The sequence below is a fragment of the Gambusia affinis genome, linkage group LG08, assembly GCF_019740435.1.
Source record: "Gambusia affinis linkage group LG08, SWU_Gaff_1.0, whole genome shotgun sequence".
NCBI classification, from domain to species: domain Eukaryota; kingdom Metazoa; phylum Chordata; class Actinopteri; order Cyprinodontiformes; family Poeciliidae; genus Gambusia; species Gambusia affinis.
The window spans coordinates 23,217,710-23,230,162 of NC_057875.1; the positions used below are offsets into that span (position 1 = coordinate 23,217,710).

Genomic DNA, 12,453 nt, shown 5'->3' on the forward strand with positions numbered 1-12,453 from the left:
ATGTGCCTCTGCTGCAGCACAGCTGAATAGAATAATTAAGGCTCTGGAGAACTGATCTACACAAGGTGGAGGTGATTAAGCCATTTCATTCCAGTGTTTTGTACCTGTGGCACATCTAAAAACTGCAGGACTGCGGCCCTTGAGGACTGGAGTTTGACACCCCTGCCTTACAGAGTTAAACTGTTTGGGTTCCAGCTGTTTGATTTTCACCTGAATCTCTACAGTGTTATAATGTATCTTCCACTTCCACACATGCAAAGCCCAACATAAACCAACCCATTTCAGTCGCTGACCTGGCACAAGGGTTTAGCTGTCATCATTTGTAAACCCCATTCACAGACAGTGTCTGCACCGCTGAACAGATGCTTTTTTTTTTTCTTGTTTTTTTTTGTTTTTTTCACTTGCATGCATTGAACTCCAGCTCTTAGCTGTCTCTGTCACACACACATGCTATTCTTGCAATTGGAAGCACAGGAGTGGTAGCTGAATGGATTTAGCGAATGTGGGAATTGTAGGTTTTCCACCCCGTCAGCGGCTGCCATCTGCTCTTTATCCACTTTGGCACCGAGCGTCGGTCCGGCCTTTGGCACCGGCACACAAGCACTCGCTGCATGCATAATATAATTGTAACATTGCCCAATAAAGTGAAAGGGCCGACGTGAAATGGTCTGGAAAGGGCAACAACGATGCATTAGTAGCAAAAGAACAAAAATAAATAAATAAAATATGGTACGCCGGAGCCATAACACACAATTGAATCGGGCGTGTTTGCAAATTAAGAGCTGAAGTGTTATGAGTGGGTGAATGGAAGAACAACAGTGAGTGTTTATTAGTGGGCTTTCCTGTGACGGGGGCGATGCTCGAGTGTGCATTTGTCAGCATTAAAACATGCCTCAGTGTTTGGGACGGGGACACGAGAGGGGGGCCACGAGTGTTCGGTGTGTTTGTGTGTGAAAGCAAACCCAAAGAGATCGCCTCTTGTTTGTCAAAGATGTGGGTGGGGAAGGTGTGCGGCGGCAAGAGAGCTTTTTCTCCTTTTTCTCGCTCGCTTGGCTCAGATGGGGTGTTAGCACAGGAGTGTGTGTGTGCGTGGGTGTGTGTGTGTGTGTTTGGGAATGATGCAAAACAAAACAATCCCCCACCTCCCCAAAAATAAAAAAGCCGCACCTGTTATTTACAGGCTTGCACACAAAACCATTCATCTCAGCTCACTTTAGAAACCCGTCCTTGTTTTTGGCTACTTTCAGATGAACAGAAGGATTTGTTTCTCTCAGCACTGACACATGAAGTTTTGTTGTTTTTAATCGTGTCATTAAATGATGGAGAGATTTCTTCAATCCAACAGATCACGGTAATGTTGGCATTTATTTCTTGACAAACTCAAGTCTGTCTAATAGCATCCTGTTAGCATGTGATGAGCTAAGTTTTATTCTCTGTACGACTAGGAGTCCCAAAAATAAAAGCATCTGCAAATTTGACACCTTCTTCTTTTATTTTGAAGTAGGAAAGGAAGTACTTCTTGAGCTGCCCTGTTTTGTCAACTAATTAAGTGCATTCACCGGCATCACCAGGTTGTCAAAGAAGCTAACTGTTAGCTTGCTAACAGCGCTAACGTCAACATCCGATTCCAATCTCTCTGTGCTTCTCTTGCCATTAAGACGCTCATGAAATTGGACAAACTTGGACTGAAATACTCTAAACTGATTACAGAAGTACAAAAACAATCTTTTCTCCTACTTTTTATTTCTAAAAACAAACAAGAAAAGTTGTTTTCACACTATTATTGCTAATGTTCTTTTGTTTTATTGAATCCGTGGATATTGTGCGTTGCTCTCTCTCTCTTGAGAACTGGACGTTCACCACCTGATGCGATGCAGAAAATATCCACTCTCATTCTGAGTTTGCTGTAACATCACGGGTGTTTTACAGTCTTTTGGTTTAGTTTGCTCATTTTTGTTTCATGTTCAAGTTCCCACTATACACACTTCTCATTTCAGTCAGATCCTGTCATTGTCGTCACGCTTGTTTCCTAGTCCGTCCTATTAATAAATTGAGGATTTAATTTCATAATTTCATTAAACTTGTAGAATCATCATTGCAAGCTGCTCACACACATCCTGAAAACACTTAACAGCAAACAAAACACAACCTCGTCACCTCTGCCACCATGACGTACTTGTTGCTAGTCACGAGATGTGTGTATAGAGCATGAGTGTGAATGTGAGGATGTGTGTATTTGTGGCTTAGGAGTCGATCCTTCCTAACAGGACTGTCATTAACCCTTGTAGCTCTAGAGAGACCACCCAGATATTTGACTGTGTGTGTGTGTGTGTCTATGTGGCAATGAACTGGTGTGTGTGTTTTGTGTGTGGTCTACAAACCTGCCTTGTGTTGTGCTCGCCACTCCAGTCTGTCCATTTGTGCGACTAACACAACAATCAGCGTCTAGAGAGGAAGACAGAGGTTTAACTCAGAATGACCAAATTCATTTAATCCAGCTTCAAATGAGATTAGTCCAGATCTCTGTTAGGATATGGGCATTTGAAAAGTAGTAGTTGTGATGCTCTTTTTGTTTGACCCACCGACGGCATTTTTACAGCCCAATGTGACACCCATAGTTTCCCTTCTTGGCCCAACGACCTGCTGGCGGGTCAGAAGAGGTGCGTTCAAAATGGATCATCTGAGCCATCTGTTCAGTCAGTGGCGTCTGAGTCGCTACAGGGCTTCAATAAAGACTCGTTGTCCTTAGAAACACTGCAGGTTCAGGGCGTGCTGTGGTGGCGTAGGGGATAGCACGACCTAGGAGGCCTCGACACGGCCGTCGCGGGTTCGATTCCCAGACCCGGCGACGTTTACCGCATGTCATCCCTCCTTTCATATAAGGGAAACTTTTTCACATAAACAGGGAAAAACTGAAACAATAGGCGGCGATGTAACATTTTACCATGTGGGCAAAAACCATCCAGGTGAACGTTTTCATGGACTTAAATAATCAACAGTGCAAAATTGCTTGGTGTGATAATTATTATTATTTTTTACTGAACTAAAAATTAAATATTTTAATAAAATGAGCAAACTAGTCAAAGTTTTACACCTGTAACAGATTTATTTTCACACTTTTGCCACATTAAAAGAAGGTTTCTGTGCCAACTGCTTTGTTTTGTTTTATTGGTCTATATTCTTTTTGTCTGTTCTCAGCAATGAGATTAGCCTCTCTTGTCATTATTCTTGATATACTGCACCGAGCGTAATGAACAGGTGAAGCAAAGTTTTCCGTTAAAGTAAAAGTCATTGAATTGTGTTTATGATTACTGTGAAATTAAGATGTAAGTAAAAATCATGGTTAATTAAAACATATTTTGTGTTGGGTATTTTCCATTTCAAGAATGTCTCAGTAAAAATCTCATCCTAAAAGATAAATATTTTTAAAAAGGTCAGGGGTCTGCAACCTGTGAATCCTATTTTTTTATGATAAAAAAAATGCACTTTCTGTACTTTTTACAATCACACAATATATTAAATATACAAAAATAGGTTTGCTGACACAATAACTCCATTCAACGCCCATCTGAAACTAACATCTATAAATTCATCCTGTATGAACAAACAGCTGCAGTCCCTTTAAAATATCAGCTTTTCTTATAAAGCTAAAAAGTTAAATCTTTGTAAGTTTTAAAAATGTTCTCTTTTGTATTTCCGCTGACGGATGGTCCTGCCCGTACCGTGGTCTCCAGCTAACCCGGGTGCGACCGCCTGTACATGGTAACCGACTCGTCACGGGATCTCGCAGCTGACCACAGATCTTCTACGCTCTTAACAGGAGATTATCCCTGCTTAGGTTATTGACTGAAGAACGTTAAGAAAGCAGGAACGACGCGGGCTTACAAAGGGCTTGATTCCTCTGCCGTAACAAATGTTTGTGTAATTAGCAGCATTTGATGTACAGTTGTGGCCCCGAGGTTCAAAAGCGGCGATCATGAGCGTGCATGTCACGTTAAACCCGATGATCTTGTAGCAAGGCGTCCTTTTTTACAGACCGGAATGATTATACAACACTCGAGGGCGATGATTTTATAAAGAAGAATTGGTGTACAACAGGGCCGGCCCAAGGCATAAGCAAACTAAGCAGCCGCTTAGGGCCCCCAAGACCACTATTATTTATTTTTTTTATAATTTCTACGTTATTATAATATCAGAAACACATAATTTCACTGTGAAGTGATTTGTTTTAACAATTATACATTTGATAATGTATGTAGAAATTATTTTATTGATAAAAAGAAAAACAAAATTGCTCTTGGGGGCCCCCGGTGGCCATTGTAGGTACTGCACGCTTCGCCGGTAACATGAGCTGCAGTGCAGAGCATCCAAACGTCCAAAGCTCCGGTCAGAAGTTAAATAAGCAAAACAATGTCTCCAAAAAGGACTTATCCTTCAGGGAGGGAGAAAAGAAAGAGGAAGAATAGAAAAAAGTCAAGATAAAGGTTTGTTTTAATGAGCCTTGGTAAAGTAATGTAGATTTGTGAAGCTGCTAATAGACAAATTAGCTTGATAGCGATCTGGAACGATCCAGTTCAACAGCCTAACATTTATGCTACATCATTTGTATTTATGTGAAACTGAGTTTAAACTTTAAATTAGTTCATTCTCATTTTTGTATGTTTCTGAGGTATTTTTGGCTTCAAAACGTCGTGTTTGATTACGTTCCATAATAAAACTTCTCAATGTTCAACATTGTCTAGCAAAATGTTTTTACGTCAGGCTACATGGATGAACTGCTCTATGCTGTAGTTGGTGATAATGTTGTTTGCTGCTGAGCAAAATCATTTTGTGGCTAAAACAAACATTATTTTTTACATCAACTTCTAAGTTACATAAAACTTCTATTAAAATCGGAAGTTTTACTGGTCCACATTCTCAGGGGATATTTTTTCTATATTGCTTCCCGTTGCCTCAAATAACTTTTTGTTTCTCACTCAAACAGGTTCCACTCTGCAAATTTTAGGACTTCATATAAACAGCACATAAACATAAGTCAGTGTGAAGGTCAATTCGCTGACGTCCATCCACAAAACATCCCAGTCCACACGTTTCCTGACTCTACGCAAAGTGTGTAAGAATGTAAACGCAGGCGTGTGTGTGTGTGTGTGTTGTCAGTGTGCCAGTCTGAAAGCGCTGAGGAGTTACGCCTGGATACACACTGCCCGCGTTCCAAGCAGCTAACGCCCCAGAGAACAGACCGGACTCTGTGCAGGAAACACAGGGAGTGTGAATGGAGGCTTTGCACAGGTGCGTCAGGCATGCGGCCAGCCAAATCAAAGTTTTCTACCTGAACGGCCGTCATATTTTGGTTTGCTCTCCCCTCTGCTACAAACGTGTCCTTTGAGGAGACTCGTTGTTTCCAGCAGGAAGTTACGAGGGTGGTGACGACGTTCAAAATCAAGGTGAAGATGAGGAAAAGGAAGAGGGGAAAAAGGTGAAAATTTGTTTCTTTTTCTTGATGGTTGGTTAAGCTGAACTTGTTTAACGAACAGACTCCCATCGTTTGACCTTATGAAAAGAAGGACTGGCAAAAGTCTTCACACCTCTTGAAGCTTTGTACATTTTGTTACATTATAAGTCAAAACTTTTATCTTTTTTTGTTGCAGGAATAGTTTGCATTGATCCAAAACAAAGAGTGGTGCGTAAATGTAAAGTGGGAGGAGTATGGAGGAATCTTTCGGCCATAATCCAAAAGCCCACATTTCCAGTATGAAAGCAGGATTTCATGTCTTTAGTTCTCAAAACTTCTGGCACTGCTGGCAGATGTAGAGTAGCTACACAGTCGCACCGGCTACAAGGAAACAAACGCACCCAGAGCAACACTTTCGTGCTATTGGCTGAGAGGTTGCCAGGCGACTGTGCCAAAAGGCAGTTCCATGTTTCGTAAGCGAACAAAGAGTCCGAGTAGAGACTAAGTGTGAGTGCAAAGAGAAGTTTTGAGTTACAAGCTTTAAAACTGTTGAAAAGAAAGACGTTAAGTCCTGCTTTCAAAATGAACATGTAAGCAAAAGTATTAAAAATGTTTAGTACAAAAGACATGAAATCCTGCTTTCAGAGTGAAAGTGTGTTTTCTTGGACTATGGCAGAAAAATTCCTCCACAGGAGGAGATTTAACGGTGTTTAATCTGTAAATATAATGCGCTTTACATTTACTTTCCACATGCGTCCTCCAGTCAAATCAATTGATAAATCTTAAAGAAAGACAATGTACAATAGATTAAATATAAAATAAATAAAATAGAATGAAAAAGGGAATGCGCTCAACCTCTTGGTAGCAGAGAGAATGAAACTCGGTAAGTTGGCAAAAAATAAATAAATATTGCGGTAAGTATTGTGTAATATTCACACACCTGGGAAGAGAAGGAAAAAGCTGGATGATCCTTACCAAACAGAGACTCAAACACTTTTGTTTGCACACCTCAAAGCAAATACATTAAGAATGATGCGGCATGGTTAACGTGAGCCCCGTTCTCACTGAACAATCAACCTCCTGTCCAAACCAGCAGCAGTTTCAGGACAAAGACGTTTAATGAATTACAAGACATTTTTGCTGCATCGTTTAAGTGTTGCCTCTAAACTCCCCAGAGGTTTATGAAGCTAAACCTGAGTAAGAAATTTGATTACAAAGCGAATAGTCTGTTTTTGTGTGTTTTAGGTAGTTGTTTGGTTAGAAAAGCTTCGATTAGCTTTAACTGACACAAAATAGTGATGAGAAGGACTTTAGAGTACAAAGCAAGGCAAGTGTTCATAAACTTTGTTGTTTTGTAACATGAGCCAAAAAAGAAATATATATATACTGCATTTAGTTGCAAAAAAACACACTTTAAAACTTTTCTATCAATTTCCACTCCGTCAAGTACATTAAATAAATAGAGTAATCTATGGCTTCTTGATTTGTAGCAGTAGATTTAGTCTAATATGAGAGACAGAAAATTCAAATTCAGAAATACTTCAATGATTCTACATGGAAATTAAATTAAACTCATCAGTGAACAGCCAGAAACGCTGAAGGTAGAAAAGATCAAATAAAAAGGGAGTAAATTTCTCCCCCCAAAAATAAAAAAAATCTCCTGCAGAGAGGAGTGAACCAAAAATGCTTCTACAAAGAAAGCCGTTGACCAACTATGTGGAACATTTTACGGCTGAGCTTACCAACAGAGGTTTGTCCTAATGGATATTCTGTTCTATAAATAAATGAAAATACGGTTGAAATCAGGGCGAGATGGTTTCTCTGCACGTGAGCAGTAAATGAGTCAGCTGGGGATCACATACTTATTTCTTCCACCGTCATTTTAGGCTTTGCACAGAATCTTGATCCAATTTTTTCATTTTACTTCAGCAAATAAGAGCGTGACAAGGACCTACTTTACTCTGTACACACGCCGTGTTACACTCTGCCTTGTGCGCTTCACCAGGTTTTAATTACCACCCACCGCAAAGGCTAGTGTGGAGATTAACCTGTTTTCAAACAAACACACAAATTACACTGGGCAAATTGAATGTTTGGAGATTTCTTGTAGCGCATATTAATCAAATGCAGTGATTGAGGTTACCTCCATCGCAGCAGCGCGACAACGGCCAAGGTTTTTCCGCAACAGCAGAAAACGGCGACGGAAGCTGGACATTTTTTCAACTTTCTTGTGTTGCGTCTCTAGGTTTGCTTAAAGCAGCTCAAAATTTAATATGCACAAATTCCGGCGGCTGTTCGGCTGGAGTAGGACAAGCGACTTGTTGCACAAGCTCCACAGGAAATGATTGGAGAGGGACATTTCTGCTTTAACATTTAACTCAAAATTAATATAAAAACGTGGAGAGATGCGAATCTTCAGATATGTTTGGTTTGAGACAATAAAACAGTTAATAAAAATTTTTTGAAAACATGCATACGTGAAAACGTCCTTTTTGGGTGGGTGCCCAGGGCGGCATGAGAAAGGGGCGTGATTCCCAGCAAGGAGACAATAAAACAAAATAAATGTCTCATCTGTCACTTGTCCTAAGTTTGCTGCTACCTGTAATACCTGTGGAGTGGAGTAAGTTTTTTTTAGTAACTGTTGACAACATTACCTGCTACGAAAAAAAAAAAAATTTCTAATAATTTTAATTGGTTGGCATGAGGCAAGAGCCACAAATGAGAGCATACTCATATTTCAAGGTTTACAAAGTTAGTCACAGTGATGAATAATTGTGGCATTGTGATTAATTTGAATACATTTTTAACCAATCGACAAAAATAGGAATATTACACTTAAAAAAACAAAATCTTGGCTTTTAGCTTTGACATCTCAATCGCCAAAAAAAAAAAAAAAGTCAACCTCTGCCCAGACAACCCCCTGCATCCATCCCACAATATTTACTAACCCACTCATCCTTTACTTCCTACTGACCAAGACAGTCGCTCTGTCTGACCTGACCCTTGACCTTTCCCCCTGCTATCAACTGCAATAAACGGCCGCAGTTTGAACAGGGCATTCCTTGTCAGGGGGATTCTACAATCTGTACCAAGAGGCAACATTGGCCCCTGGGTGTCGGGCGGGAGGGAGGCTCTGGAGCCAAACTCCCTCTGCTTTATGGGGTTCACATGAGGTGACGGACTTAAAGCTACGAAAGAGCGTTTGTGAGCTGATTTAGGCCCAGTGGGCGGAGCCTAAGTGGTTCCACAGTCAGCTAACCATCAACAGCTGATAAAAGCAGTGAGGCAGTAAATAATCACGCTCTGAACGTGTGTTTGTGCAATAAGTTGAATTTTGCGGATGACTCTCTGTGTTGAGAAGGTGTGTAATCGCTCTGAGACGTTCACAAGCCAAAGGAAGAGGAAGGAAGAGTTTGTAACCGGTGATTCAACTCAGCGGAGGACGTCCACTGAGTTGAGGAAACAAGAGTGCAAGAACAGGAAGAGGGACGTCATGACGGCGCCGCTCAGGAGTGTTTAACAGTGACAATGTCCCAATGCGGGCTCGGCGTCATGACTAGAGGATTTACTGATGCAACGTTTGTGTGAATGAAGGACGGATTGTAACACAAGGAGGTTTTGTCAATGACCTCGGACATGTGACGTTAGAGAAACCCTTTTTCACTGTAGGCTGAGTAACACACAGAAATAAGATTTAAAGGCCCCTATAGTAACTCAGATTATTATTGAGAAGTTGATTTACGTGAGTAACTGAATCAACATGTTTGTTATCCTATACATTAGTTACAAACAAACTGATGTTTTCAAGCCAATGTCTCTGTTAACTATGGTGACTTTCTGCTAACAGTTAATGAAAACACAATATTTACGATTAGAATATTACAGCAGACCAATAAATATATTTTCAAAACACACGTCTACTCTGACAGATTCATTTGTTTAGAAGTCCGATTTGTTTGTGATCGAAGTTTAACGTAGACTGAAAAATCAGATGCTGGTCCGCCTGAACAACTAGAACTCTGGCGCAGTCTGAGTGGACATGTGAAGGCCAAGCGGACTGGTGACTTCTCAAAAAGCAGGAAGCAGACTACAGCGCAGGGCATTCTGGGTAAATACAACCAGAACAAATGTAAGAGTCTAGCACTAAGAGGAGAAATGGCTCTTTATCTTTTACCAAAGCCAAAAAAGAAATCCTACAAACACTAAAATGTGATGCCACTCCGTTTTAGTTTCTTCAGGGGGAGTTGTGTCGTTTCCTCCAGAGCTTGTTGCTGCAGCGCCACCACAGGCGAGGAGGTGAACACATATTTTGAAAGAGTTTGGATTGTTTTGACACAGTGCAGTTTAAAAATGTAGCAAATGTTGCAATTTGGCTCTGCAATCCAACCGAGGGGAGGTCCTCCACGCACAGCTAGTGCTGTATGGGGTGAGCCACCAGAAAAGGACTAAAAAAGACTTTGAGGAGATGTGGCTCACCCTAGCCACCATAAAAGACGCCATCTGGACCTCCAGAAACTTGCTGGTGAGCAGGCGCAGGCAGATGCCCCCCGTGGCTGTGATCCGGATGGCGGCAGCAAGGAGGGAAACATCGAGAGCTGCAGGTGGCGCGCCAAGGACACAGCCACCGAGAAGAATCGCCTGCGCCTCCGTGGATGAAGGAGTCGGCGCACCACGAACAGAGGTCCAAGCAGCGGCGGCCTGGCTCTCCGGGTGAGGCAGGAGGGAAGGAGCTTCAGGGCAGGTTTCCCCTCTGAGCCCCAGCGCTGTTTGGAAGAACTGGATGGCTCCAGACTTTGTAAGGAGTCACTCCGGTCCTGTCCAACTTTTAAAACCCAGAGATTTTGTGTTTTCTATACCGTTGTTCTTAACTTCTTTTAGTTTAAATTGGAGAATTGTATTTTTTTTTAAATGAAAAAAAAAAAAAAAAAGAATTTCTGTATAACTGTAAAATGCCATGTATTTTAAAATGTTCTAAGTAACAATAAACCTTTGAAAAAAAAAAAAAAAAATCCAACCGAGTCTACCGGACTGTCAGGTGTGAAAACACCTTGAGCTGCAGTAAAACTGATCGGTTACTTTCTTCAAAGAAGTGTTGTTCATTTTCAAAAACACAAATGGGTCTGTTTCTTTTAACCCCTTCTGAGGAAATTATTTGGATTCAGCATCTATTTAATATTAATTTTTAGTTTTTTAGATTTAAGTGGAAGTTCAACTCTCCAATCTGCTTCCAAGAATGGAGCAAACATTTGGATTTGATTTCCCTACTGATGCGAACATTTTGGGTTGAGATGCTAAATATCAGTAACAAAAAGACTTCCCCACAGCAACTTTTCTAAGTTAAACTGCATCGCATTACTTGCGTGCACAAGTTTCAAGTTCAGGTTTTGTTGACTTGTTGTTACCTCCAAAAGACACTGGATATGTCCCAAAGTTTGGCGTGCACTGAGCAGCAGATGGTATGCGCAGACTTTTGGGGTAGATGCCTTTAAACATGAAAGCCAATACAGGGAAAACACACACACAGATGCATGGATATATGGTTTCAAAATATCTGTGGAACCTTGAAAATCACTACTGGCCTTATTCTCATAAGACACTGCATTTATTTTTAACAACTTTGAAATCATTAAATTAGTTTATACGCCCCCTTGAAATATTTCTGCCCCTGTGAAAGGTTAACTTTACCTCAGGTTGCCTGCTGGTGTGTGTAGTGGTGAGTGACTGTGTGTGAATGTGGCTCTAGGGTAAAACAGTGTGAGTGGTCGTTATGACTCATAAAGCCCTAAATGAATTCAATTTACCACCATTAACATGTCTGTATCAGTGAAATGCAGAAAGTTACTTTTAGTCAAAAGGGAGTATGAAACTGCGCTGTGGTAAAGATTCACGTTTCTGGTAGTTATGAAAGATCCTGCGGTACCACAAGTTCATAGCGCAAGTTGAAAACAAAACGAGCAAAGATGCAAAAGTATCAAATGGTGAAAGGTGCAAAACCTTTTAATGTAAAAAAAAAAAAAAAGAAAAAAAAAGAGCCAGTTTTAAACTGAAAAAGATTGAATAATAATTTGAGCTATAAACTGTTCGAGTCGAGGATCGTGTTTGTCCTCCCTCACATCTGGACAGGCAGCGCTGCGTTTCTCCTGTCTCAGGGAACAAAAACAAAACAACACCACCCAACCCCCACTGACTTTACTCTTTCTCAGAGTGTGTGCATCTGTAGGCGTGTGTGTGTGTGTGTCTTCATAAAGTGTGTGTGTGTATATTTTCCCTTCCCAGCGGCGCTGCCATTGGTCGACCAACTAAGTTGGAGGGGAAAAAAAAGGGAAAAAAAGCAAAACTGGTGCGTAGCGGGGAGAGCGAGGCAGAGTGATAGTGCTGACTCAGGCGCTCGGCCCATTGTTCTCCCTCGCCTAGTAACCCTGCACCTCCCTGCCTCAGACTAGACAGCCCATTGGCCAGCCGCAAGTGCAGGAGCCGGGGGGACTGCGGTGTGAAACCGCACTAAAAAATCTTATCTCTTCCTCCATTAGGCCCACAAAGAGAGAATTCAGCAGAGAAAAGACATAAATCACAACGGACGCAGGGTCGTCCAGCCTGTTAGGGGGCTTTGCAATTCCTCAAGAGACGCCTGGGTGATGTCCAGGCGAGCTGTTTCACCTGGTCGTTGTTGTGTGTGTTAGCTGAACATGCACACTTTGTAAACGTAGGGATATGCAGTCTGATATGCGTGTTGGATTAAAGGTAATTGAAACTATATGGCACTGAAGGTTCTGTGGTCAGGAATCGGGTTTCACACCATTTCTGGTATCATTGCAGAAACTAATGCGTCTTACAATTTCCAACAGGTATCTTCAAAACAATAGATTTTTCTTTCCTTTTTTTGTTTTGTTTAACATGTCCTTGTCTGGTATTGCACTAAGAAGTGTCAAGGTGAGGCCTAACAGATTTACTTCCATGAGTGGAGGGAAGAAATCTGGATCTCTCTCTGATGGTCCACTTAA

General features: G+C 41.3%; 1 protein-coding gene across 1 annotated transcript in view; it reads right to left on the reverse strand.

Annotated features, from left to right (window-relative positions):
* LOC122835583 overlaps positions 1-12,453 on the reverse strand; it is a 99,412-nt gene that overhangs the window by 12,721 nt on the left and 74,238 nt on the right. The window contains exon 5 of the mRNA XM_044124743.1: positions 2,382-2,445. Coding sequence (XP_043980678.1) covers positions 2,382-2,445 — 64 coding nt within the window. The remainder of the gene's footprint in view (positions 1-2,381; positions 2,446-12,453) is intronic.